General features: G+C 34.6%; 4 protein-coding genes across 6 annotated transcripts; 2 read left to right on the top strand and 2 right to left on the bottom strand.

Moving 5' to 3' along the window:
- Window positions 1-358: 358 nt before the first annotated feature.
- On the bottom strand, window positions 359-8,187 carry Buffy (BCL2 family apoptosis regulator buffy). Of its 3 annotated transcripts, none has more exons than XM_023159341.2 (5): window positions 8,167-8,187; window positions 3,711-3,903; window positions 2,438-2,628; window positions 2,048-2,349; window positions 359-825 (listed from the first exon to the last, which is right to left on the bottom strand). In XM_023159341.2, exons 2-5 carry the CDS (start codon window positions 3,875-3,877, stop codon window positions 688-690), a joined length of 798 nt encoding a protein of 265 aa, XP_023015109.2. In that variant the 5' UTR covers window positions 3,878-3,903; window positions 8,167-8,187; the 3' UTR covers window positions 359-687. The 3 variants fall into 3 exon arrangements, with proteins under 3 accessions (XP_023015109.2, XP_023015107.2, XP_023015108.2); XM_023159339.2 differs by lacking the exon at window positions 8,167-8,187 and adding an exon at window positions 7,126-7,506; XM_023159340.2 differs by lacking the exon at window positions 8,167-8,187 and adding an exon at window positions 4,923-5,171.
- Window positions 8,188-12,388: 4,201 nt separating this feature from the next.
- On the bottom strand, window positions 12,389-17,535 carry Atg3 (Autophagy-related protein 3). The gene is made up of 6 exons (XM_023159338.2): window positions 17,325-17,535; window positions 17,048-17,270; window positions 15,766-15,992; window positions 15,358-15,501; window positions 12,738-12,865; window positions 12,389-12,673 (listed from the first exon to the last, which is right to left on the bottom strand). Exons 1-6 carry the CDS (start codon window positions 17,394-17,396, stop codon window positions 12,523-12,525), a joined length of 945 nt encoding a protein of 314 aa, XP_023015106.1. The 5' UTR covers window positions 17,397-17,535; the 3' UTR covers window positions 12,389-12,522.
- Window positions 17,536-18,112: 577 nt separating this feature from the next.
- On the top strand, window positions 18,113-27,244 carry LOC111504669 (uncharacterized). Its single transcript, XM_023159337.2, has 7 exons — window positions 18,113-18,388; window positions 18,465-18,843; window positions 18,980-19,146; window positions 21,210-21,607; window positions 24,569-24,699; window positions 24,769-25,020; window positions 25,171-27,244. The coding sequence occupies exons 1-7, from the start codon at window positions 18,242-18,244 to the stop codon at window positions 25,335-25,337; spliced, it is 1,641 nt and encodes a 546-aa protein (XP_023015105.2). The 5' UTR covers window positions 18,113-18,241; the 3' UTR covers window positions 25,338-27,244.
- LOC111504665 (NADH dehydrogenase [ubiquinone] 1 alpha subcomplex assembly factor 3) lies at window positions 27,089-27,960 on the top strand. The gene is made up of 4 exons (XM_023159332.2): window positions 27,089-27,244; window positions 27,305-27,428; window positions 27,484-27,542; window positions 27,604-27,960. The coding sequence occupies exons 1-4, from the start codon at window positions 27,180-27,182 to the stop codon at window positions 27,941-27,943; spliced, it is 588 nt and encodes a 195-aa protein (XP_023015100.1). The 5' UTR covers window positions 27,089-27,179; the 3' UTR covers window positions 27,944-27,960.
- Window positions 27,961-27,994: the final 34 nt, after the last annotated feature.

Here is a 27,994-nt window from a genome sequence, read left to right on the forward strand (position 1 = left end):
GTGGACGCTTCCTTTCGTCACGTCAAGTCAACAAATCGCTAATAATGATTGCATGTCAACTTTAACGAGTCTCGTTAAATTTGAAGTATGAACGCACACAGTCGAGAAAACGATAATTAATTTGTTGATGCTTGGCCTAAATATCTCGACACCGGCAAAGAGCTATACTATGTTTCTTAATAGTACATTAAAAATGTTCATTATACATTCAAAAAGCTAGGATAGTGCTCAAATAAAATACTGTAACAGGTCCACCCTATTTTTGTACTGCAAACAAAATATTTTATGGGCTTTCAGCTCGTTTCAAGTGAAGAGATCAAGAATTAAAATTAAAACTTGATGAAATGAAAATTCTGTATCGTAAAAAATGGTTTATTCGTACCAAGTTCACAGCAAAATTTGTATAAAAATAGTTTTACATAGTATAAAATAAATACTTCTCGCTATACCGACTGAGCAACGTAGTATTAAGAATAAAACCCGCCCTTCAAAAAATCCTAAACATATTCGTAGAAAAAACCGCTCCGGCAGGAGTTGCGACACCGAAAATATCAAGGAAAATTGTTTCCTCTTTAAAGTGCCTTCATTGGCAAGGGTAAGTACACCTGACATATCGTAGCCTCTTTTCATAATACTGCACCCGGGAATGTGGTAGAAGGCGTTGTAAAAACTAGGAAAAATCCTCGCTTATGTACCAATCGCCCAAAAAAATTTCCCCAAGAAGTATATGGCCACTAGGACGCAGACTGCAAACGCAAGCATCGCGCAATGTTCCACGAATGAGGTCTCCTCTTGCTGAACTTTGCAGTGGGCGGCCAATGCTTGCTGGAAAAAATTGATGATTATTGATTTTGAAAATACTATACAGCTTGAAAAAATCTAACACGTTACAACAAATAACAGCATGAACATGAAAAATTGTTGAAAATGTCTCCCTTCACTCAATATTATGCACGGTTCTGCTCTAGTTCTTAAGGAATTTCGCACTTGTTGAAAAATAACAGGCTTATTTTCAAGGCGTCTCAAAATATCCTCACGAAATAAAATCTAAGCTACTGAGGTCTGAAGATCTTGGCGGCCATTCTTGAGCCCCCACAGCGATTTGGGTAAACAGTTTGTACATACTACACTGAGTTCTTCCTTCAGATGTTCCCTTTTGGGCAGTACCAGTTTTAACAAGACGACGAAGAAGATTGGAAAAGAATCGAATATCTGGCAAAGCACGATTTGGATATCTCTGTTGATGAATGCGTTTCATTAATTGTGATGGACTCAACAACTATACTTAGTGATTAATTAATTAATTAATTCATTGGGGTTTATGGTATGAAATTTCATTCTCATCGCACTAACACTACAAGAGACTGAATTGAGGATGTGAATCGGCCGCCATTCTGATTGATGGCCATGATAGCGTAGTTAGTTAATGAGAACAGGAGAATCGGGTTCGAATCTCGGTCGGTTCACATGTTTCCAATTTAGTTTTTCATTCATAGATCTGCATACCGCGAATTTGATCTTTCGATTTCTGATTTCTTTTGTAACTGTGTCATTGATTGATTGATTTAATATTGTACATTTATTAAATTCAGCAGAACAATAAATTGTATACAAATACAATTTTATAATCAGTGAAAACGATATTCGGAATGTAAGGTAGTATATTTATTTTCACTATAATTGATCCCTGTTCAGGAAAACCTATTTTAAAGAAGCTTTTCTACTGTTCCAACTAATTTTCTTGCCAGTGGCGTCCATACGAGAGTTCAACTGAATCATTTGGTGAGAAATGATTCAGTGCTTTTTCTCAATAACTTTTGTTTGACGCAAAAGGTTCGAATATATAAATTAAATATATTATGATTGTTACCGCAACTTAGTGTTGTTCAGGATTTTTTCCTCAGTTTATGGAATTTTTCAAAACAATGTCTGTCGTAAGGAGTTTTTGGAGATTCATAATGAGTTCGTACGGCCCATAAATAGAAGTACATTTCCCACACTCCGAATTTGTTAGATTCGCCACTGTATATTACTCAAAAACCCTCACCCAACCTCCATTGGTATGTATCCAAAGTGCCATGCGGTCTTCCAGAAGTTCATTCATATCCACCTGTATGACGTGCAAGTCCTCCATTCGTCCCTGCCGCACCGAATCCAGCGCCAACCCTGCCGCCACGCAATAAATAGCGATTATCTTTCCCCAAGTAGGTTCGACTTTCAGCAGCTCTTCTCCGAAAGCGACAAGAACTCCCGAAACGGCCGTGTCCGGTCCCCTACCTATCTGCCTGGCGATCCTCGTGAATAATTTCGGTTGTATCGCTTCCAATTCAGCGCACGCGCAGGACAGACCTAGAGAAGATCAATTCGTTAGCCGCCGTGCCACCTAGAGTCCCTGATTTGGGGCCAGGTGACTCATTTACTAAATTTCGGAACTAACCTGGAAAAATGTCTCTGACTACTTCCCCGCATCCCTCCAATGAACCTACCGCACTTCTGACCCTGGTTAAGCCTAATTTTTTGTTGAAAACCCCTGCCCGTTTCAGTCTGCTTCTTATGTATAGTGTGCACAGCGCTCTTCCTACGGCTGTTATTTCTGCTGGGGGAGTTTCCAGGGCGGATTTGCTCCATCTGGAAAAAATCAGTATGGAAGAAAGTAATAAAGGTACTACATGGGCTAAAAAGTATCGAGTCTAACACATAGATGGAGCTAATCTTATTATATTCGCCGCATTTTCACTTAGTACTAACTTTCAAAAGAAAGCTTTTGAAATTTCATAATAATCTACTCATGATTCTGTGAGTTACTGTACTAAGAGTGACACTACTTTCCTTATTTTTAAAATAATGGATCAAAAACAATTTTGTTTTTGTTTAATATTGATGTTTGTTTAATGTTACTCTGCTTTTTTATGGAGAAAATACCGTTCAAGCGAAGCAACGACTTGAAAAGTGTTATTAGGACTCCGTTCGATCAGAAACAACAGTGGACGTCCAAATGAGGCAGTAACACCAGAAAACATAAAAAATCCACTTAAATCATTTTGAATGATCAAAAAGTGAAGTTGCGTGAGTTAGGTGACATTGTAAAAATATCAAAAGAAAATGTTGGCTTCATATTGCACGAGCATTTGAATATGACAAAGCTCTGTTTAAAGTGGGTGTCGCGCAAGCTCACCGTTGACCAAAAACCAGAACATCTTGATGATTCTGAGCAGAGTTTGGTCATGTTTGAAAATAGTAAACCGGAATGTTTGCGTCGATATGTGACAATGGATGAAACATGGGTCCATCACTTCACTCCGGATTCAAAATGATCGTCATTTGAGTGGAGAGCAACTGGTAAACCTCGTCCAAAGCGCCTGAAAGCACGACAATCGGCTGGAAAGGTATTTTGGAAGGTGCGTGGTGTAATATTCATCGATTATCTTGAGAAGGGAAATACTATCAAACAGTAGCAAATACTAATATGTCTCAGATGAGTTTGTGAAACTTTTCAATACAAAATTGGTAGAAATCTTCTTATTTGTTAAAACGCATTCTAGTCGTCGATAAAATAACATACGAAATTCACATTTGTGAAATTAGCGCACTCACTGCAGAGGTCGTACTATAAAAATCACTCGTGCAAAAATCTAACACAAGAAGAGAATCCGTATCGATACATCATTCACACGGAGATAAATGAATGTCTTATAATATAGTATACGAACCCAATTGTTGTCGACAACTTTCTAGCTGCATCTCCAACGTTGCTGAATCGCCTCTTGAAAACGGCATTTTCTATTCCTGTGGCAACGGGAATGCTCAATTTCCGTTTAGAACGCGGCGACGGGGTTCTTCTGTCTTTATCCGGGGTCCACCCTGGAGTCAATTCCATGGCTTTGGTAGATCATCGACCGTCATCTGAAAAAACAATATAGGAATTTGACATAGTGTTGTAAATCAAGCCCTAAAGAAAATAACGCCGGCCACCACTGGTAACCATAAATCAATTGTGACGTAACTAAATGAGATATGGAGCTACAAAAACATATGACATTAAAACGGACAAAACTTTTGAAACAACCTAAAATAATCGAGAAGCATATTGAGCTTTTCTGGCGTGAATTGAACTTTTTCGTAAACTATTCAAGATTCTTCCATTGCTATGAAAATTACAAACAGTTCAGTGAAACCAGTGAAAACATTTTCAAAGCGAGTCTTTCCGAAAAATTTTGGCCCATACTATCGAAAATTTTTGTGTCACATATTTCTTAAAATAGTCCACGTCTATACCAGTATTTACTACTTTTCATGGGTATTTATTACTTTTAACAAAATATAGTTTATGCGACGCCATAACAGAAAAAATAATGTAGACTGATGTGCCTCATTTACCCATGCCAAGCCGAAACGGGTCCTTATTACCTGATAATTGTGACACTAATAATTTGTATCTAATTCAAATTTATTTTTTCTTGTCGCAGGCACTTACAAAAGAAATAATTAATAATTTATTTGTTTTCTATCATCAAAATTTATATAACCAATTCTGTCGATATACATAGGTAGGTAATTCATCAATATTTCACTATAATTCTTATATTTTTTCAGGCCAGTCAAGAGGGTGGAAGTTTTTGCAATGGTTTATGGATCAGCGCTTTCCCCTTTGCGTGGTTTTTTAATTTTTACGAAACGTTATTTCCCTGACAATTATGTTTTCGATAGACCACCCTCTATGTAAGATGAAAACCGCCACAATTGAGTGAAATGGGGTTAGGGACGGGATGATAAAAATGGGAATGGCAAGACAGACAAAACTCACACTCAAAGCAAGAAAAATCCTTAAAGAAATATTAAAAATAAGTATTTAGTTTTGCATCACATAACCATAAATTAAAAATTTCACCGCTTTTCAAAATCAATTTCAAGTAAAAACTCACCTCCATCAGACTACCACCTCACGTAACATTTCTTACGAAATAGACAAATTCATATTCAGTTATGTAACGAAAAAATCTTATTCCATCGCCTCCCAATTGAGTTCTGTTGTAGTACAAGTAATAATTGAAAGTTGCAATGGTATTTTTAGCCGTTAATGACAATAGATAAACGAAATAATCACCAAATTTCGCACACGCGAGTCAAATCGAAGGTTAACGCCGCGGTAGAGGTAGACATTCCTAATGGTTCTTTCTTATAAACTAACCAAAGTTCATAGAGTATTCATTACCATGTGCCATGCCAACGGTACTATTTTACGTGACCAACAACAGAGCCATTCTTATTCTTCAAACTGCGCGATCAAATTTACGAAGACACGGACCTCTTTTATTCATTTTTGTATTTTATTTCGTAAAAAAAGTGCTTGGTGTACTTCATTATATTTTTTGTATTTATGATACCACCATTTACCCATCTTTTAGATCGAATATGAATTTCTATTGGAAAAAGATCATCACCAGTTTTAAACTTCACTGACGAGCCAGAACAATATAGGTACTTTTTTATCGTTCTTCCGAAAATATTTCCAAATAACCCCAAAACAAATGATTATATAAAAAATCATCTCACCAATAATTTTACAAACATCAACGCGTTCAACGAACAATTTCGAAAACCCTAGTACGAGAGATAATTAGTCAAGTACATTATTTTCCAATTATTTCCTGAACCACTGAAAGAAACAAAAAATGTAACTTTTCGATTTCGAAAAGTTTCAGAACGACTGATGTTGACAAAAAATATTATTTCCTATTACCATCTTATTCCCTACCAAAAAAAAAATAAATGACACCACTCCAGAAAACATTCTTCCAATCCACAAGAAAATCATGGAAAGAGTTCATTACAGATTTAAGACATTCCATTACAATAAGTTGTAATAGACAACTTTACAAGGTATAGAAAGAGCAAACTTATGAGTACTCTGGATGTTACCTTGCAAATTCAGTATACTTATTTGCTAAGAGTTTTGTAGAGCTCATTTCAACGTCATGGAGGCCAAAATCTACCTCCGTCTATAGATTTTAAAAATCAACTACATATTGCAGGTTTTCTTCCTACAAAAAATTTTATTTTTAACTTTCTCTACAAAATGGACATTAAATAAATATAGTTTAAAACAACTGAAAAACACGCTTTTAAAGAACATCGAACTAAAAGGTTGAAAATATTTTTTTAAATAATATTTTTTACTGTTTTAAACTTATTTAAAAAAATATTTTAAAATTTTTAGTTCGATGTTCTTTAAAAGCGTGTTTTTTAAACTATATTCATTTTCAACTTTTCAGGTCGATGTTCTTTAAAAGCGTGTTTTTTTTAGTTTTTTAAACTATATTTATTATTTTAATTTCTTTTGAACAATCTATCAAGGAGGATACGTACAGCGTCATCTGTCCGCGAATAGATCAAGAAATATCAAGTAGGTTACATACAGCGCCATCTGCTCGCGAATAGATCAAGCACTAATGGCGATAATTCTGTCAATACAGATCCCGACCGATTCTTGATGAAAATCCATCAAACGTATTCAAAAATACACTTCGATGTGAGATTTCCACTTGAAATTTTAGAAAACCGCGAAACATGTGCTGCTTGAGGACGATAATGCATAACGAAACACCTATTGCAGTTTAAACTGTATTAGTAAGTCACAAGTATGAACGATAAATGACGGTCTTAGTGGCGATCCGATGCAAAAATATATGTTTCAGTGGCCAATCGCTTTCTGCCTCTCTGTAGTTTTCACTGCAAGGCGGCAACCAGATATATATCTAGATTAGGCGAAATTTTTCCTGCCGAACAAAACAAAAATCAACTGATACAGTTTTACATACAATTCATAAGTTGTCTCGTTAGTAGAAGTTGGTAATTTCAAAGAAAAGTATCAGCTCTAATGGATTTATTGTAAATGTATCCAAACCGGCCCTGAATTTCTTAAATATTTATACCGAATTAGTAATTTCTTTATAAAAGTTCAAGCTCTAGTCATAAAGTTAATTGCGGACTATGAAAATGATTAATTAGGTATAAACATTGTCCACGGAAGTTATAAAAAAGACACATCATGATATCTGCAATGACCTGAACGTAGAAAACCCATTATACAACATACTCAAAATCCGGTATCAAACATACACTCACGTGGAAATGGTTTCAGTCTTTCTTCTCTCGAAATCGAATTAGCCTCGAACCAATTCTGTAACCAATTAAATTATACTTCTTTTGTTAACACTAAAAGTTTTTTAACAACACTACTGGGAATACTCGCTAGTCACAGTTATGTTTATAACGCGTTTAACCTTACATGTTATTATTAATAAACAGCTAGACATACAGTTTTTCTGTATCTTCAACTAGCGCTCGTTCTTGACAACTGATATTGAATTTTGTTATTCACCGCCCATTCATTTAGGATATCGATATTCCAATACTGAATCATTAAAATGCTATTATTAGTCAATATATTTATATGTGAGTGATTTTTTCATTTTGATATCAATTGGACGATCAACCTCAGACATCGAGACGTTGTAATTACAAGGTTGCCACTTTTTCGGTAATTATCAACAATTATACAGGACCGGATTTATGGGATTTGATAGAGCCAGGTAGAAATGAACTACACACTGGACACTACCTAATATATTATAATGATAATAATGAAACTTTTATTTCAAATAAAGATAGTTACATGAATGTACTACGTCACAACCTCTGAAGAAAAAAATGTATATACAGATTACACAAATTTCAAAAAGAAGAAGAGTATGCAATATATATTTTCAGTGAAGTGTGTACTGTATAAAATCAAACAAAGATTCGAAACAATTTTGTTTTAATGACATTTTGAACCCAAAAAAGTTTTATATCTGCACTCAGATTATTGAATATTTTCAATCCCAGTATATTCAGTGATTTATAAATTACATTATATTTAGCAAGCATGAAGTCAATTCTCCTTAAAATTACAGACCTGTTCAATGAAATGAATAATTGAATAAACATGGAGTTAAAATATCAGTTATAACTATTGAAAGCACAAAAATCATCTGAAGTTGATTCTGATTTGGATGGCAAATCACTCGTCAAGGAACATTTTTTTCTGACATGGGAAAAATGTTTTCAAAATGTTTCATGTTCATCAGCCATTATTCACATATAATTTGATAAGCGTGGACTCACCAAATCAGATCCGGTATGTTTTTCTGTTATTTTGTTAAAAAAAAAACAGTAATTTCACTCCTAACGTATCAACTAGTTGTGCAACTCTCGACATTACCTTGACTTTATATATGGAGAGCATTTCGATGATAATTACAAAATACGATTTATTACCATCAAGACGAATTGTATTACAAATTAATTAAGGAAGCTTCTACTGTTAAATATTTATTTTAAGTCGGTCGTTTTATAACTTCCAAGCAAATAGAATTTATCGGCTGACGCGGTCTGTGTCGGTAAATCACTTGAGAGATAGATGGGAAAAACTAGGTTTAACGAATTCGAAGCCCTTCGATACAGTGCTAAGTTTGACATAAATATAGTTTACAAAAATTTAAAAAAATTCTGCTATATACCAAAGTTCAAATTTCCACAATTCAATTTGTTGTTCCACCATAATTAGGTGTTTTCTCGCGTTACATATATCCACACTAAGTTAGCTGGATCAGTTTTTCAATATGTAGGTATGGCTTGTTTGAACTTTTTTTGTACCGGTATTTCTTTCTATGGATGGAATCATCAATACAATTTTGCAAACGGCCTCTTGGTTTTACTGTTGTAGCTTTCTTCATATTTGCATGATATTGTAAACGTAAATGTCTGAAGCAAGGTTTATTAGACCATTTTCAGTTACTTGTCAAAAATTCGAGTATTCACAGTTTTTATAAATTTAGATACTTATAGATTTAGATACCCTATCCTAGATATAAAGATGAGGATTTGATTACTCATAACACTCAGATATGTTATTACTTTTTCATGAAATAGTGTGACTTTTGATAACATGCCGTACATTTTGAGTGGTGCAAATAGCGGAAACATAAAACAAACATAGACAAATAATCAAATTGGATTTTAAGATGTATCTTCCGTTTCGTTTAAAACTTTTTTCTTTACTAAATCACGGGTAATTGAAAATATTTAAATATATAAATATTTCATCTGTGGTACAAAATTTCGCTAACACTTATAGTTTCTAAAATATATTTTTTCTTATGATTTTCTCTTGAACAACCTATCAAAAAGGTTACGTTCAGCGCCATCTGCCCGCGAATAGATCAAGCAATAAGTGATAGTTACGTACAGCGCCATCTGCCCGCAAATAGATAGAGCAATAATTGATTGTTACCTACAGCGCCATCTGCCCCCAAATAGGTCAAGAAATATTAAAATGTCTGGGGGCAGTACAGCGCCATCTGTCCGCGAAAAGATCAAGCAATAGGTAATAGTTACGTAAAACGCCATCTGTCCGCGAAAAGATCAAGCAATACTTGATAGTTACGTACAGCGCCATCTGTCCGCGAAAAGATCAAGCAATACGTGATAGTTACGTACAGCGCCATCTGCCCGCGAATAGATCAAACAATGCCGATAAGAGTCTAAACCATTTTGACAAAAGATACTAATCAAACCTAACAAATGGCAGAATCATTGTCTATAGATTTAGACAGTGGCAGAATTCAACGTCTGCGCATGATACATCAAGGCAGAAATTGCTCTTCCATCCAACCATATTCCATAGCAAAATTTATGAACACAAAGTACGAATTGAACTCTGTATTGGTTAATATTACATAGTAACGTCACAGTATAATTGCTATAAGAACAGATATATACTGTGGTAACGTTTCTGCTGGGCGAACGTTATTACACGTCTTCTATTTTCTATTGAGTTAGCTTCGTTTATTTTTTAGATTGTGAACGGGCATACACCCAAAAACAGTAAGGGATATTGAAACTATTTGGGTATTATGGGCAATCTAAAATATAGGTACAGCATCGTGATGTTAATATAATTTTTTGTTATCGGTAATGACAATTTGAAACGCCGCGCCGTAACAATCATTAAGGTCACCGAAACCAGCTGTTAGGAATCACACGTTAAAAGGTAAGACCTTGTTAGTCCTTAGCTCGCCAAAGTTTCTCAACTTCTGAGAGTTGTCGTTCATATGGGGACGACAGTTGATTAACGGAAAAACAGATTTTTAAACATGAGGAGTGAAAACTATCGGTAGAAGTAGCTAATACGAATATTTTTCATTAAAAAGGTAAGGCCTCGTTAATCCTTGGCTCGCACAAGTTTCGACTTCTGAGGGTTGTCGTTCGTAGAGGTACGACAGCTGGTTAACGGAAAAACAGATTTTTATGATTGAAATAACCTTACTTAAAACAATTTACTCTTTCTTAGAGCTTGATCATTGATGTTGATCAAATTGTCCCTAGGATTTTGAAAGGCCTCAATTTCATTATTATTATCTGCGTTATTCATTTCTCTAACGTTATATTTTGAATCAGGTAATATTTTTCGATAATATGGAATATATAACACACATTTGCTTACCGAGTAATCCTCTTTGAATAATTGAATTCCGTTCAATCCAAACAACGGAAAAACATGCAAAACATTATTGAAAATAATTCATGCCTACCTTATTTTTTCAATTGTTCGCCTCATATGATCGTATATATCCATCTGAAAACTAACATCACGACTGGTGGGCGACATTTCGGAAGTCGAATGTCTCTGCCTTTCTTTATCTGATATACATCCCACCAGCAAAATGAATTGAATTTCCAAATTGGATCATCGGGTGTGGTAGAATGGGTACTTGAAAAGATTTCTCTTCAAATATATAGTAGGTTGAACATTCAGCATAGAATATTATTATAACCAATAATTATGAAAATACCAACAAAATTAGTACCTACCTAAGTATTGCATTAGTAGGTGGAAACATACACAATAGTTCGCATAAAGTATCACTTTTGTATTTTGTTCCGAAATCTTTTATTAGTGATTTTTTTTATTTGAATTAATTTATTGAATTAGGATTCCCTAATATACAGGTTAGCTAATTTGAAATATAATATGATCAACAAAATTTATATAAATAATTCAACTTTATATACATACATAATTTGAACTGAACAATAAGGAATTTTTCATTGCAATATTTCCCTTTATGTACTGTGACCTGCCATAAATGTATTCATATGTGACACAAGAAATAAACCTTGAAGTGAGGGCGATGGCATCTCCCCTAAGGAGAACGCCATCTATGAGAACAACAGAGAACTCAATCCACCAAAATCAAAGACAAACGATGCTCCTAAGGCGATTAGTTGCAAAACAAAACATTGACCGCCGACGAGATTCGTCCTCTGTCTTTCACTGCAAGATAACCAGAGCCCAAACACAACACATTTATGATTCAACACCAGACAGCGCTGTTTTGACCCTCCATAAGTCTCATCAGTGGTGCTAGACTGAACCACAAATGCATTCCGATTGCTATCGTGATTTCATCCATGATAGAGCCTAGCTCCTCTACCCTTCAAGTGTGTTGTGCGGCAGGGGAATAAACGAGACACAACCCACTGAAGCTTTTTTTTGAAGATAAGGTCCTCAGATGTCCGTACCAATTATAACAGTGTACCCCTACCTGGCTGGGTGTTTAGTGAAAAAGTTATTCACCCGTTAACGAAGGATATGAGGGCCTCACTCGCTTTTGTGTCAGGACCTTCTGTTTCGGGAGGGATCGTCTACACCATAATCTATAGCATTCCTGATTAGCACAAATGCATTGCTGGGAAAGCGAGTTCGAAGACATTTTCCCTTACAAAGACGCCATCTATGGGATCCGACATCCAAGCTCAGCTTTGCAAGTGATGGCCTTGGGGAGCCTCATTTATCTTTGATATTCGAGGAATGAGTTCTCTGTGGACTATATAGATGGAGTCTTCGTGAGGGAAGATGTCATCGCCCTCACTTCCTCAGGCTTGTCTTTCAAGGACAATAATGCACTTGTGGTTCAGCCTGGTACCACTGATTAGACCTATGGCGGGTCGAAACAGCGCTGGTTTCCAGCTAGTTCAACCGCGAAGTGTTTGTCGAACATATATTTCCGTGTCACGTAATCCGAGAACATGTTTGATGTTCGTTCTTCCAAATATTGTAAAATTTTGATCGTCATTTTGAAAAACTGCCAGAACAACAAGCTATAAGTTAGCACAAATATAAAATAAAACTTAGTCAACTGAATTTCCACCATTAAATTTTTCAGTATTTGTTAAATGAAAAAATGACCGACTTACTTTGTGATGATACACAAAAAGTGGTATTAATTTTTTGTTTGATAGAAGATTTTGTACGCAAAATGCCAATCAAAAATCTTACCAAAAGTTGGGTGTTTCGAAGCAGTTTTATATTAAATTAAAATTACAAATTGAAAAACTATAAATATCAAAAAAAATTGTAACAACAAATAATATCATAGTGAAAAAGCACCAATACAAAATAAATCTATCTTCAAGGGTTTACATGGTGAAATTTTGGGTGTAATCATACTCGATGGTTGGAATAACAGACTGCATGAACTTCAAAAATATTATCAAGTACATATGAACTCCCAGATCTCCGCCCCCTTCCATCACAGTCTCGATGATGCTCTTCATCACTTCGGCGTGCCTGAAACATTTTTGTCTGTCAGTTCTGCTCTTCTGAAAGAAGCGTCACTAGAGTAAGAAATTACCTGCACGGGTGAACGGATGCCATTTTGGGGCAACTGAGGTGAGGGTGAGTTTCCATGGTTACCGTTTTCTGCACGTAGTCTTTGCTAACGTCTTCGTAAAGTTCGTCATCTGTCAACGGCTGGTGTTTCTGAAAGTAAATATCCGAATTTTGAAAAGAATTATTGCAGAGGATGAAGCATTGTAAAAATACCTTTCTGAAACGTAAGTCGATCATGAACAGATACTTCTTTAATCTAAGAACACTAATTTTACAAAAATCATTAGTTCTTCATCATATTTGTCTTTATTCTGTCACAGATTTTTTTTATGGATGAGCGTCAATGAATGAAACTCTAAAGAGCCTACTATGGATTATTTCACTCAGTTAAGTCATATGGTATTCTGATTTGGGGTCATGCAGGTAACTCCGTTAGTGTTTATAGGAGACAGCTCAATGATCAACTAGAACTATGCAGCTCGCCCCTTTTGAATATATGAATCTTAACATCTAATTTAGGATCCATTCAACAGTTTTTAATTGTGATATATATTTGCAAAAGGTGTTTTTCCAGAGATTCTTAAACTCTCCAAAGTTATACCGATTTTTAAAAAGGGTAACAAAAATAATATCAGTAATTACCGACCCATCTCCCTAGTTCCTACTCTATCAAAATCGCTTGAATTGGCTTATAAAATCAGACTGATCAACTATTTAGAGAGAAAAAATGTACTGAACCCTAAACAACATGGATTTCTTGAGGGAAAGTCTACTATAACTGCACTTGTAGATATGATTATTCACATCACAGATGAATTTGAGAAAGGAAATGTGACACTAGCATCTTTTTTGGACCTTTCCAAAGCTTTTGGTTGTGTGTCACATGAAATTCTTTTAATGAAATTGGAAAGTTATGGTGTCAGAGGAAATGCTTTTTCATTCATTCAGAGTTACCTTACAGGAAGATATCAGTGTACCTCCCCAAACGGAAAGGTATCATCCAAAAGGGAAATTACATGGGGGGTTCCCCAGGGTTCAATCTTAGGTCCCATACTATTTATTATTTATGTTAATGACATAACTCATTTCTTATCGTCAAAACATGTTGAATATGTTGATGATACCACATTACTAGTTTCAATGAGAAACTATGATCAGAATGTTGAATCATACACCCTCAAAAGTGCTCAGGAATATTTCATGAATGTAAGATTGTGTCTAAATAATGATAAAACAAAAACGTTACTTTTTACTCTGAATTACAACTTAACCCTGGAGGACAATTTGCCGGTAAAATGCCTGGGACTAACATTAGATTGTAAGCTGACATGGGAGGCTCACATAACCAATCTGAGAAATAAATTAGCTACCTCCATCTATCTCTTACGAAATATCAAAGATATTGTAAATGAAAGTGTTGTTCTCACAGCCTACCACGGTCTCTTTCACAGTACCATGTCCTACGGAATTCTCTTATGGGGTGGATCGGCACATGTTGATAAAATTCTCATAATGCAAAAAAGGGCAATAAGAGTAATAACAAATTCAAAACTTGATGAAAGTTGTCGTCCACTATTCAAAAAACTAGGTATATTGACTGTGACTAATCAATTCATTTATGAATGCTTACTTTTTGCCAAGAAAAACATTTCCAGTTATACTGTTCAAAATAAATATAATACCAGATATAAATCCGTTATAGTGCCGTATTTTCGCTTATCCAAGAATCTCAACTCTTTCAGATTTCTGTCTATTAAATATTACAATATGATACCAAACGAGTGGAAGGAACTAGTCCTAGTTAAATTTGCTAAAAGGGTAAAAAATTTTCTTAAAGAAAATGTGTTTTATAAAAGTGAAGAGTTCATACACTTCTTTAATGGAACATGACTAAGTAACAGTAATGTATTATAACTAAGTTCTCCTACTATTTTACATAGGTTATTTTTGTATATATATATATATATATATATATAAAACTGTATTTTACATTTTAAATAGCTTAAAATTTGTTTCTGCAAGTACAAAATTTTCCTTTTACTATTTTTTTTGACGACTGTATACAATTTTTTTAATTTGTCCCACAAGAGAATAAACTCTACTCTACTCTATTATAGAAAACAATTAGTTATTGTAGTATTGATTACAAAGAGCACTGTCGTCCAATTTTCATTCAACTTGGCATTGTGCCACTTTACATTACATATCTATAAATTTTTCTATCTATAATGTCTCAAATCTATAATTTTTTAATAGATTTGCGACATTATGATATTCATGCATATGGAACACATTTTTATAATCATTCTGTTATAAATATGCTACAGTATGTAAAATAGCCAAATAAAGTAATCTACTCTCAATAAATTGAATGATGTAGCTGTTATTACGTGATAAAAGATCATCATGAAAAATGAATCTTTCTACGTTTTTTACCACTTTTATTCATTACTATAGTTACTGCAATTTCGTCCTATTAGTCTGAAAATGTTCATATAGGACGAAACTACAGCCACGATAGTGACAAATGAAAGTGGTAAAAAACATGGAGTTTCATTTCTCATTTTTCATGATACTCTACTCTCCTCTGCTCTGTAAGGGAATTGTACAATCTTTTGGGCAGTAATTATTATCATTATTACCTCATCATAACCTGTCAGCCACAGCCTAGGTGTTTGGTAGTACTTATCATAGGTGATGTGTAAATCATACGTTCTTGTATGTATGATTTCTCCAATTTCTTCTGTGTTTTTGTTTGCTGCCACCGGTTGAACTACTTTTGCAACCTACAAACAAAAATGTGTCCAAATCAACTTCCAAACTGTCAATCTGAACAACATACTTTATCTAATCTAACAACACTTTGTGAGATTTTCACTAAACAGATGTACAAAAACGCAACACATGTATCGCCATACAGGCCTGAAGAAGCCATTGTATGGTGAAACACGTGTTGACTTTTTGTAAAACTGCCTAGTGAAAATCACACAATGAAGTGTTTTTTGAATGAGTTATCATAAAGTATCAGATAGCTCCATCATATAACATACTTGATCATCTTCCAACATGCCACTTTCTTCAAATTCTTCCATATCTGCGGCATCCTCGTCGTCTTCATCCTCATCATCATCTTCTTCATCGTTTTTCAAAGCATCTTCCATACTCTCAGCTTTAGTGTTTTCCAATGTCATCTCCGATATTTTGTCTTCAACTGAGGACGTCATTTCTTTGTCGTAGTGGTGGGTATCAACCCAACCATTATCTGCATCATCAGATTCTGTAAGACAAACACAATTGAAAATCCATGAGATTATCATTATTCATTTATGTATGAGCATAGGCTCATTAAAATATACAAGAAATAAATCAAATGATATCACAACAAAGTTAAAAGGTGATTCGTAGAATTTGAACCTCTGGAGTAAAATAATTCTATGGAAAACCCACACAGTTGTCCATAGAAGGTTAAGGAAAAACAAAGAAAGTACAAAGAGAAATTAGGCACATTTGATTCCACCAAGAGCAGTACATATCAGAAGTACGCAATGGACTGTAGCTGCTCATTGTTTTGAAGTTCAACTCAGTACACCTCGAACTTCACTGTTTAAGAACTCTTTCACCTGGAGAACTGCATTTATGTAGAATAAACTTCCTGAGAACTTTGTTCCAAATGGATTTATTCTCCAGCGATTCAAATCCAATGTGAATCACTACTTTCGCACAGGCACCCCTTTGAAAGCGACTTAAGGATTTTCAATAGATATATTCATTAGCTATGAGTGTTTCTTTTTGATGTATGTACAAACTTTATTGTGTAATAGCATGAATTACTAGCTATCTATACATGTGATCAATGACACAACAATCAATTAATTTTGGCTGAAGATGTTTGCAACACTATGATAACTGATAACATTGTAAAGTATCAAATCACTGGTAAATGAGAGAACTTCCAAGTAAATATCATATATGAACATGTTAAAGGACAGGAGTCCTAAAAGGAATCCTTGAGGAACCCCCGAGTGAACATCTACTTCCTTGGACATAAATCTATAGATCTCAAGATAGTTCTTTACCAAACTCTTGACTTCAGATATAAATTTTGGTCTTTTGGAAATCCAGAAAAGAGCCTTTAGACAAAGATGGATTGGATATGAAAAGTACGGGCTGGGTCATATCAAAACTTTAGTATTTCAAGGGTCTTGGAGGTATATCATCTGGTCCTGTTCTTGGGCCTTTGAAAGGGCAAAAGAAGCTGAGCTTCAGATATACATCTGAACAATTGACAAAAAATTATCTGCAAACACGTTATAGTCTCCACTGGTCTTCTACCTATAACTTTCTCAAAGTCTCCAGAATATTCCATCTGATTGTATCTTCTACTGCATGGCACATTGCGGGTTATCAAAAACTGTTTGTGTTTTGGTAAGTAAGCTTTTGCTTTCGATTCGTCCCCCCCTGACCACTGCCAGGTCGGACAGTGGTGTACCAAGTGATCACCGGCAGCTACAAATTCTTCAGGAGTGAGCACACCAGTTTCTTTGAATTTGGATTCCTGGAAAATGAAATATCTCAAGACTTTTTTGCTAGACATACGCAGAGTTACTACCTTTAGAACTGGAGTTAAATACTCGCCGACAGCCAAAGCTGTTCCCTTCACACTATTTATCACACTTTGCATGTTTTCTGGAAAAAGTGAATTACTAAAAAAAAAATGGGTTTTTATCTCAACGTGACTTTATTGCCATAATATCGATTTTCTAAGTGAACTTCGAACAAATCAAACCAAAATTCAACAGTGACGTTATTATATGAACTAGCCAATGAAAAGAGAATATTGACTCCAGTACCTGAAAAAGATGGATTCATGTCTTGGCATTTACGTCACAACGTCAGATGAACGTGACGATGCCATACGTGATGCAAATTTCCATTGTGAAAATTTTGGGATTTGATTGGTCACATGACGCTGTGACGCAGTGGCCATAACGGTGTGATCCGCAGGTGGAATAATTTAAAAGTGACGTCACGACTAGTCCTTATTATAATGTCTACGAAATTCAAGAAACAGCAAAAATTCTTAGTTAAAAATGTCAAAAAGTATGAAATTATCAAATTCTCTGTCCTAAAATTTCTCTACCCGCTTTTTTAACTTCACACTTTTTAAATATGTGCACTGAGAAATCAGTCAATTTTGAAACAATTCTTTAACGAATTTCAGTTGATTATTGATATTTCATAGATTTATGTTTATGTCGAAAATAGGTTAACCATAGGTTAGTCTTGCCTGATGTTACAATCAATAACAGCCACGAAATACGGAGAAAAAAATGTTCGATGGGTAGAAGTGCTGAAAGCTATGGCCACATAACCGAAAATTATGAAGTAGATTTTTATTCTGTGAAATGTCACTTAAATGTCAACATTACTAGCGTCAATATTTCAAATTGAAAATAAAAAACAATGAATTTATGACATTGAAAAATCTAAAGAATATCTTCCGATTACTTCAATATTAAGAAAAAAATGGCATATGAGACCATTTCAATTGACAAAATATGTAGAACTTGCTTGTCGGAAGCAACCAATATGAGGTCCGTATTCAGTATAGAGGAATCTACAGGAGAAAATTTGAGACTGTTCGAAATGCTTATGTCGTGTACTTCTGTCCAGGTTGGAAAATAACTTTTACTTTCCCAATAATTGTATTATTTCTAGATCCACAGCTATTCACTTATCTATCTTATAGGTGATGACTAATGATGGGTTGCCAAGCCAAGTCTGTCTACAGTGTGTTCACTACATCACGAGAGCGTTCTCTTTCAAACAGCTCTGTGAAAGATCTGATAATACCCTTCGCGAGCTTTTGGAACGTCAGTTTCAGCAGACTTTCCTGACAGAGTTGAAACCTTTGCTCGCCTCAGACACTCTAGTACCAAGTTCTGTTTCAGAGATCATCACTGGAATTCCGCAAATACCTTCAGCCGAAACAGTCACTCTAAATGAGGTGATGCCAATTCAACAGCCCCAGACTACTCTGGTGCAAGATGTTCAAAGTGAAATTGTCTTGGAAGGGCCCCAAAATAACCATAAAGTAAAATATGAGGATTACGAGAACAATTTAGGGTGTAAATATTCTTGAAACTTCATTTACCTTAATTTTTCTAACATCTACAGATAAACACAATCATTGTTTCAAGAAATCTTACCAGAGTATATTATAATTTTGGGTAAATCATTGAAAATATTTTTTACTTTTTGTAGTAACCAATGATAACGATAGTGATACTGGCCAAGAAGATAAAATGAAGTTTGATGTTACAACTGAGGAAAAAGAACTGAAAAATGAGACATTACAAGATGAAACCAAGCAGCCAATTTTTGCATGTGAACAATGCACTTGTTGCTTTACTAAACAGTCTGACTTGAAGGTAATTATTTCAGTCTGGTATTCACCAGAGCAGTTTTATATGAAACTTCTTTTGAATGATGCGAAACTTATTTTTAATCACAGATACAACTTTGAAACAAATTTTAATGACAATAAAATCTCTTTGGGTTCAACAATATCACTATAATTTACTTTTTTTCACTTCAGAATTATAAAAATTAGTAAAGAAACTAATGTAGGTATGTCAGTATTATCAGATTCGGCTATTCAGTAAGTGACTGTTGTTCACAGTATAAATAATTATATCTAATTGAGGGAATTTTATTTCTCAGATATTGCATATTTCAGTGACACAGTTATTCATAATTTATTCAAAAGGGGACAATTTTTTCAGATTCATATGTTTCATAAATTTCCTACAAGCCATGCGTTTATCTGCAGTATTATAAATGTCCTGTCTACTTTCTTCAATTTAAATTCTAATTAAAATTTGTTAGTCAATAAAATTGTTATTATTTAGCATATACTATATCCAATTATGAATACACTGACTCGTTACTTGATGAAAGTTATCAACACTATCCATGAAGATAATTAGTCGAAGTTAAATTTTAACCCAATCATAAACATTATTTTATAATTCGGACTTATTTCAATAAGTTCAATTCAATATTAATTTTATTCAACTCAACTCAGATGTACTAATTAATTTTTATTATTTACTGCATATACAGGCTGATTCACGGTGGATGGCACATTAGACGTTTCTGGTGAACCAGACAAAGGATCACTTTGAAAATTTAATGGAGGGCATATTCGGACATTCTCTAGCCAACTAAAATATTTTCGACAATGCGGTGTTGCCGCTTCTATTAGAAAGCAGTAGCAACTTTGATTTTTCAAATGGAACACTCTGTATATAATATTATTTTTGGAATCTCCAACACTTGCCCGACAACTTTTCTTGATATTTCCCTATACCTATCTGTTACCGTTTTCGAAATAAAAATTAATTTCAATTTTTTTCTTTGAAAATCATGACTTCTAAAAATGCCGATATCTTTTAGTTAAGAAGTACTATGATATCGAAATTTGGTTTGGAGTTAGGTGATACTTGGACACTTCCCACACGTCAGCCTAATCTCCGTTACTTCAATACAGGGTGGTAAAAAAATACAGTTTTTTCGTTGTATATTACTGTATATTATTGAAAATTCGGAAAGCTGCTGAAATTTGCTTTCTTTCTATGTATATCATACCTATACCTAACTAGTCAAGTTTCGGACTTACGAACATTTATTTGTGAAAATGTCCCTTCAGAATGGTATTTCCATTCGGTATTTGGTAAGCAGGCCATGATTACTATTTGACGGTAGCGTTGTGACATTCTCCTAATAATATCGACATTTTCGTCACTTCAGAAGTTGCAAATACCTTCAAAACGATGGAACAAAACTATTCAAACGAAGTTCTTATGAATTTGTTTATTATTTTTGGACAGTGTGACAAAATTATCAGCAGAACATGTAGAAAGTTCAATGAAATGTATCCGAATCTACCGCCAATGAACCTCAAGAAATTTATACGAATTCAGAACAATTTCAATGCATTTGGATCAACTTCAAAAGCACCAAGAAACTTGCCTCGACCTGTAACTTTCGAAGACAACCAGATTAATGTCTTAGCATATTTTCACGCATTTCCCGAGTCATCGATAAGAAGTGCTGAAGAAGATTTGGGTATAAAATATTCATCGGTTCAAAGAATCTTGCGAAGACATAAAATGCATGATTATAAATTCACCAAAATTCAAGCAATGAAGCCTCAAGATCCTCAACAGAGAGTAGTATCATCCACCATGAATCAGCCTGTATAGCTGCATTACATACAAGGAACACCCCTTTGTCAATGCTCCTTCTGTGATGCCATTGTTTTGATACTTCTTTTTTATATTCCACAATTATGTTAACTTTTCATCTATATTTGGAGAATAAACATTATCATCTGTTTGAATATCATGAAATATAGATTTCTGATTTCTCAGCTAAGTGTGATCTGCTATTTGTCTGTGAAAATATTTCCAAAAATTCTCATCTGTTCCAGGCCCACGCGAAGACCCACCTGAAGAGCACCACCGGCCACACGTGCAAAACGTGCAACCAGAGCTTCGCGAGCGCAAGCACCCTCTGCCGGCACTCGAAGGTGCACGAAGGTGCAAAGCGCCATCTGTGCAGCGAGTGCGGAAAAGGATTCTCGCGCTCGGACGACCTGACGCGCCATCTGCGCACGCACACCGGCGAGAAGCCGTTCGCGTGCAAGCTGTGTGACAAGTCGTACGCCCAGTCCTTCCGACTACTCGAACACATGCGCGCGCACGCCGGCGAGAAAAAGTTCGTGTGTTCCGTGTGCGCGAAGGCATTTTCAAGGTACACCAGTCTGGCGGCGCACACCAAGACACACAGCGGCGTCAAGACTCATGTCTGCTCTGTTTGCGGGAAGAGGTGAGAGATTTCTATGTGGTGAATAGCGTTTTTGGGAGTTTCTTTGCGTTTTTATTCATCCACAACGTGAAACGGTATCAACATTACCAAGAGATCTCTTGTTGTTTTTTGTTGCAACATCCTACATCTACGCCTATGGAATAGTCACTTGAAAATTATTTATTGCTCCTCAGTTTAATGAAAGAGACTATAGTCAGAGTAACTCACCTGCTGGTTAATATATTTTTATAGTTCAGAAGGAAATGAAACAATGTTTTGAACTAAACTTCTATGGCCTAATACGCCCTAAAACTTTCAATTAAATCTTTTATAGTTTAAAATTGTTTACACGTTTTGCTTGTTTTGCAAGCATTTAGAGAAAATAGTTCGGTGAATTTATGTTGAAAACGTTTTCACAGTTTGGCTATCTACAAAAAGTAACTTCCTTTAATACAATTTCACCTTGGTTTGATACTGTGGTATAATATCATTATCGAGGTATGATGATAGAGGTATAGTTGATGATCGGTTTGATTCATAATAATAATAATAATATTTTATTGGTTCTTCTGGATCATAACTCAATGATATAGATCAAGTCAGTGTAATATGATATAAATAAACTTATAAAAAAGAAAAAATTATGTACATATAGGATATTAACAGTTATGTAAAATTATATATTACAACTTATAACTAGGTAAAATTATAATATATTAACAACCCTAGATGACAATCTCAATTCTTCAGTTATATTGATAAGTCATTTATAAACTCTTCAATGGAGTAGTAGGCTTTATCAATCAGAAAGTTTTTTAGGAACGGTTTGAATTTTCTTAGTGACATTTTTCTAGCATGATTTGGCAATTTGTTAAATAGCCTGACACCCATGAAAATTGGACTTGATTCTGATCTAGCCAGTCTATGATTTGGTATTTCTAACAATGTTGAATTTCTTGTGCCGTAATTATTTTTGTTTAAGAAGGTAAAAGGTCGCTGATCTGATTTTACAAAAATTAACAGCTGGTACATATAAATGCATGGGAGAGTTAATATTCTTAAAACTTTGAATAGATCTCTGCAGCTAGTACGTCTATTTACACTCTGAATGTTTCTGACAGCTCTCTTCTGTAAAATAAATACCCTTTGTGCCTCACGTGATAGGCCCCAAGCTACTATACTATATGAGATTGTTGAGTGTAATTGGGCATGATAGTACATGAGTACCACCGACTTATCTATAATTTTACTGAGTTGATAGATACAGTAACACATAGGCGTTATTTTTTACATATTTCATTAATATGTTGATTCCATTTACAATCTTCAGTGAGAGTAAGTCCTAGAAATTTTATTGAATTCACCTGTTTCATTAAACCGTGCTGTGATTTTAACAGTAAACTGTGATCATGACCATTTGGGGCATAACTAAATCTTAGGAAGGATGATTTTTTATCATTGCAGATTAATTTATTGCTAGAAAACCAGTCCTGGGCTTTTAAAATTTCCCTGTGAGCCAAGTCTATTGTGGATGTAACATTCTTACCACTAACCAGTAGTGTTGTGTCATCCGCATACATTACAAAATTTCCTTCAAAGTCATTGACATAAATTATATAAAGTAGAGGTCCCAAAATAGAGCCTTGTGGTACTCCAATAGTATACTTTAAACGTTTAGATTGATACTGATCTATATCAACGTATTGTGTTCGATTTTGGAGATAACTTTCAAACCATCTACGTGAGTTTCCCCTAAAACCATACTTTTCCAATTTGTCTAGTAGAATTCTGTGGTCTACAAGATCAAATGCCTTACTTAGATCTAAGAAAATACCCAGAGTTCGATTACCCATATCTAGACTATTACATAGCTCTTTTAGTAGTTTTATTATAGCTTGTGTTGTTGAACGTCCCTTTCTAAAACCAAATTGATTTTCATTGAATAGCTTATGAAGATCAAAGAATGAAACGACTGAATTTGACACCCATTTTTCATAAACCTTTGCAAAAGCACTAGGGACAGTAATGGGCCTGTAATTTTCAACTTGTATCTGATCGCTGTCAAAAAGTCAACCTGGATTAGAAAATATGAAACTTGGCCGTCGTTACTAGTGGTGTACCCCAAGAGTCCATTTCAGGTCCTAATTTGTTTTTTCACGCCTTTGGCAAAAAAAATATGTTTTTCCGTCAAACAGCTATCGCACCCCTACAAACGACAAGCCTCGGAAGTCGAAACTTGTCCGAGCTAAGAACTAACGAGGTCTTACCTTTTAACGTGTGATTCCTAACACGGTAGAATGAATGAGTTCTGTACAAACGTTTTATATGCTGATGATACTAACATCTTGATCACTCATAATTATTATGACAGCTGTGTGCTTCATTTAGTAGGTCAAGACTCTCAGAAAGAATAATTCTTCAAATGAAACAATTCTTGGATATCAAGAACAATAAAAAATAGTTGGATTGTAACCTCAACTATGCCAAACATATTGAGTTTCTCTGAGGTATTCCATAGTCACTGGGGTCAAGCTTCTGGAGTTGCCAGTGTTTTTGTAATGCAAAAAAGAGCTATACGTGGCAAGAAATGGGCATTTTGACATTAATATCGATGTACATCCTGGAGATTTCTTGTTTGTTTACAAAAATGAATCAGTTTTTAACCAGACCTGACAAGACATGAAACACTCTTACTGCCAAGTAAGCACAGTATAAACAAGGTTTATTTTATAATGGTTGCAAGATATTCAATAAATTACACACTAATATGAAGAATATATATAGTTTTGAAAGATCAAAAAAGAATTGAGATCATTGTTGTTAGAAAAGTCGGTCTACTCTCTGAATGAGTTTTTTTCTATGTGAAAATGTAGTTTATTCTTCTTTCTCTTTATTATTATACTGTCAAGCCTTGTGTGGTTGACACTTTTTCCGTAAACATTGTATTTCAATGTCTTAATGACATATTACTAATTCATTCAGGTTATGCGGCTCCGGATCTTTGGCCATGCACATGAAAACTCACACAGGACTCAAAGATCACATATGCCCTTTCTGTTCGAGAGGCTTCACCACTCCGAGCAATCTCATCATTCACAAAAGGACGCACACAGGTAGGGAACATGATTCGATCCGTAAACTCGAAACTCCACTACCTCTATTCTCTTATTTTTTGTTTCCAGGCGAGCGCCCTTACATATGCACAACTTGTGGTAAAGGTTTCCCAGACCCTTCACGACTAACCGTCCACACCAGATCACACAGCGGAGAGAAACCGTATGTGTGCAGCACGTGCGGTCGTGGTTGCGTCAGTTCGTCGCAGCTGAAGAAGCACATGCGCATACACACCGGCGAACGGCCGTACCAGTGCCATCTGTGCCCGAGAGCTTTTCCGAGAAGTGAGGATCTCAACATCCACGTGAAGACTCACACCGGTGAGGTTCCTTTTCGATTTTATATGGAAAAATAGCGAAGTTGATCACATTGTTTATGAGTATGTTTATGAATATGAAGTTATGTCACTTCTCCGTCGAGGAAAACAAGTAACCGTTTCCTCAGGACTCAACAAAGCCAATATTTTTCAGGAGACAGAGATTTTGTTTGCCCGTTCTGCAAGAAGGGCTTCTACCAAGCTTCCACCCTGAAGGTACACATCAGGATACACACTGGAGAGAAACCTTACAAATGCAATATTTGCTTCAAGACCTTCTCCCAAACGGGTCCTCTCTCGACACACATGAAGACGCATTGATAACTGCTTGAGTTTCATTGAATGAATTTTTTCAAGGCAGCGTTTGATTTCCTCAAAAATAAAATTGCCCTTTATGTAGGAGTCGCAAACTAAATTTTCAAATCACGAACAATTAAAATTGAAAGGGATATATTTTTAGGAGAGATCAATTTTTTTCATTGTTGTTTTATAATTTCATGATTTGTATTTTTGGGAAAGAAAGGTTTTGTCTATGTCTCTATCTTTATACAAAAAATGTAGGAATATTCAGAAGAAAGTAATTGATTTCCAAATGAGCTTTTCCACAAAGATGTAAAGATCAAACAAAGAAGTAATTTTCAGGCACAGACTCAAAAAAATGCCCTCCCGAAACAACTACTTTCATATAAACGTTGACATTCATGAAAGCGATCCTGTGAATGATATGTGATTCAGTTCCATAACAAATGTTTGGAATACTTTGAATAGGAAACATTGTTTTTTTTATAGTTCAATGTTCTTATGAAAGTAGTTGTTTCGAAATAATTTTTTTGTTCGTGTACTTCAATGTTTATAGGGAAGTTGTTGTTTCAGAAGGGCTTTTTCTTCCTTTTTTTGGAATGTTCCAACTTTTGTTTAATGAAGATGAAGAGGTAAAAAAACCTTTCTTTCTTACAAAAAATCTGTTCTGAAATTCAGAAAAGTGCAATGTGAGGAAAAAATTCATATTTCTTTCACCTGTTATTTTGATATTCTTTGCGAATTCCAATCCAGGAAACCGATTTTCATTATCATACACTCTAAATTGAAACCTGAAAATGCTCACACTGCTCTCAAAAAATTTTGGGATCGGAAATTTTAGCTTTCAACCTATTTTTGTCTGTGAGCATAAACTTTGCTCTTTAGCATTATGTTCTATCGATTACAGTTGCAGCCCTTCTTCATATCAAAATTTTGATTCAATAATCATAATTTTTTTTCTACGTCTATTTTTATGTTAATCTTATCTAACCTTTCTCTGTATATATGTACTTATTGTATAAAAATATATTTTACTTTAAGAATAATTATTTGTTATTAAAAATATGAATATGAAATGGTAAATAATTTCGGCTTCCCTTCAATAGTAAGAACATGAATGAGTGGATAACTTCATCCACTGCTGGAAAGATGGCGTAGCAGTGACACCGAAATTAGAAAAAAATAGAAACATGAAATGTGTTAACTTTGGACGCTGCTCGAAAGATGACGCTACACCTCCATAAAAAAGTTTCATTTCTATCAGAAAGATGGCGTAGTAATGCAAAAAATCAGATTGAGAAAAGTGCCTGTTTTGAATGATATTGAAATTTAAAAAACGCAGTAAAAATTGAGAATAACTAAAATTACAGAATTGGTCTCGGAAATTAAATAAGAATTGACCTTTAGAAATTGATCTAAAACAAAATTAGAAAGATAGATTAGAAAGTTAAGAATTAGGCTGTTCTAATGAATCTACGTAATAGAAAATATCGGACATATTTCTTTGAATCTTTCAGCAATGGATTCTTCATATAAGTTAGACAATAGACCGGTTTTTATCACTCGACGAAAGTGGAGGCATTTGGTATTATATGATTGGCAACCATTTTTATTAAAAATTCAATTCTAACGTTATTTTATAATTCTCATTCTTAGTTCCAATACGACTGTTATATCTCTCACAACATATAAACTGAAAGTTAGAATGAATGAATTTATAAATGTGACATCTACTATAGCTAATATTAAATGACTGTTCTGTTTCAAGTTGAAATGATTTATTGATCAACCGCTTCTTGTGCTTAATCTGAAAACTAAAGAAGAAGACGATTAGATAAAAGTAACCCTAATTTAAATGTTCCAATGAATTTTGTTAAAATGGGATTGTTTATCAATTTAGCTAGAAATTCAATATACCAAATAACCAGGTAATTTTTGTAACAAAGTCGTTTGGTTTGACCTGTAGCCAATCTTCGTGTTTATTTCAGGCAAAATATCCATCAGAGTGCTGGGTTGCGTCAACCTGGAGCTTATTCTGGAGAAGGGAAGACGTCTATACATATTTTGAACCAGGACAAAGATTTAGGAATATTAATAGACGGTTATAGCCAAGTAAAACTAGGGAATTCCAAAGTCAATGTAATCCTAATTATTGATTTTCTTTCAGGTGGGTTTTCGACTGAATAACCAAGTGACAATTTTAGGCTCTATGGTTATTTTTCCAAGGTACCTATGTTCAACATTGATGCGATATAGAAATCTATTAAATTGATTATTTGATATTCAGGTCCGTTTTGTCATGGAAAGTAGATGATGTTTCAGAAATAACTGAAGAAGCATTGAGCCTTTTCTCAGTGTTAGAACCCAAAATAGATATACTAGTTTTAGGAGTAGGAGATAAAATAGATAATTTCAATTTTTATCAAAAGTTATTACCGTTCTCTAGGAAACACAGAATCCCATTTGAAATATTGCCTACAGAACAAGCTTGTGCAACTTTTAATTTCCTTAACGTAGAAGGAAGAAATGTGGTCGCTGCTTTAATACCACCAAAGCATATAGTAACCACTGCTGAAGATGAATTGCAGTCTAAATTGAGGTATCAGAACTTATACGAAGATAAATAAATACGTTTAAAATCAAAGTTGTTTCACTAACAAAAATCACCATCTCAACTG

Source organism: Leptinotarsa decemlineata, unplaced genomic scaffold (assembly GCF_025532065.1).
Source record: "Leptinotarsa decemlineata unplaced genomic scaffold, Ldec_3_MD MMD2_tig00000232_RagTag_RagTag, whole genome shotgun sequence".
Classification (NCBI taxonomy): domain Eukaryota; kingdom Metazoa; phylum Arthropoda; class Insecta; order Coleoptera; family Chrysomelidae; genus Leptinotarsa; species Leptinotarsa decemlineata.

Bases quoted from the DNA above. Each gene is read 5' to 3' on its own strand.
- Buffy (XM_023159341.2), bottom strand. From the start codon at position 3,877: ATGGAATTGACTCCAGGGTGGACCCCGGATAAAGACAGAAGAACCCCG. The intron at 2,629-3,710 runs GTTCGTATACTA...GATTTTTTCCAG, and splicing joins AAGTTGTCGACAACAATTGG to ATGGAGCAAATCCGCCCTGG. The intron at 826-2,047 runs GTGAGGGTTTTT...AATTTTTTCCAG, and splicing joins TACATACCAATGGAGGTTGG to CAAGCATTGGCCGCCCACTG.
- Atg3 (XM_023159338.2), bottom strand. From the start codon at position 17,396: ATGCAAAGTGTGATAAATAGTGTGAAGGGAACAGCTTTGGCTGTCGGC. The intron at 17,271-17,324 runs GTAGTAACTCTG...TTCATTTTCCAG, and splicing joins ATTTAACTCCAGTTCTAAAG to GAATCCAAATTCAAAGAAAC. The intron at 15,993-17,047 runs GTAGAAGACCAG...TTTGTCTTACAG, and splicing joins AGACTTTGAGAAAGTTATAG to AATCTGATGATGCAGATAAT.
- LOC111504669 (XM_023159337.2), top strand. From the start codon at position 18,242: ATGGCATATGAGACCATTTCAATTGACAAAATATGTAGAACTTGCTTG. The intron at 18,844-18,979 runs GTAAATATTCTT...TACTTTTTGTAG, and splicing joins TTACGAGAACAATTTAGGGT to TAACCAATGATAACGATAGT. The intron at 24,700-24,768 runs GTAGGGAACATG...TTTTGTTTCCAG, and splicing joins TCACAAAAGGACGCACACAG to GCGAGCGCCCTTACATATGC.
- LOC111504665 (XM_023159332.2), top strand. From the start codon at position 27,180: ATGAATTTTGTTAAAATGGGATTGTTTATCAATTTAGCTAGAAATTCA. The intron at 27,245-27,304 runs GTAATTTTTGTA...TGTTTATTTCAG, and splicing joins TCAATATACCAAATAACCAG to GCAAAATATCCATCAGAGTG. The intron at 27,543-27,603 runs GTACCTATGTTC...TTTGATATTCAG, and splicing joins TCTATGGTTATTTTTCCAAG to GTCCGTTTTGTCATGGAAAG.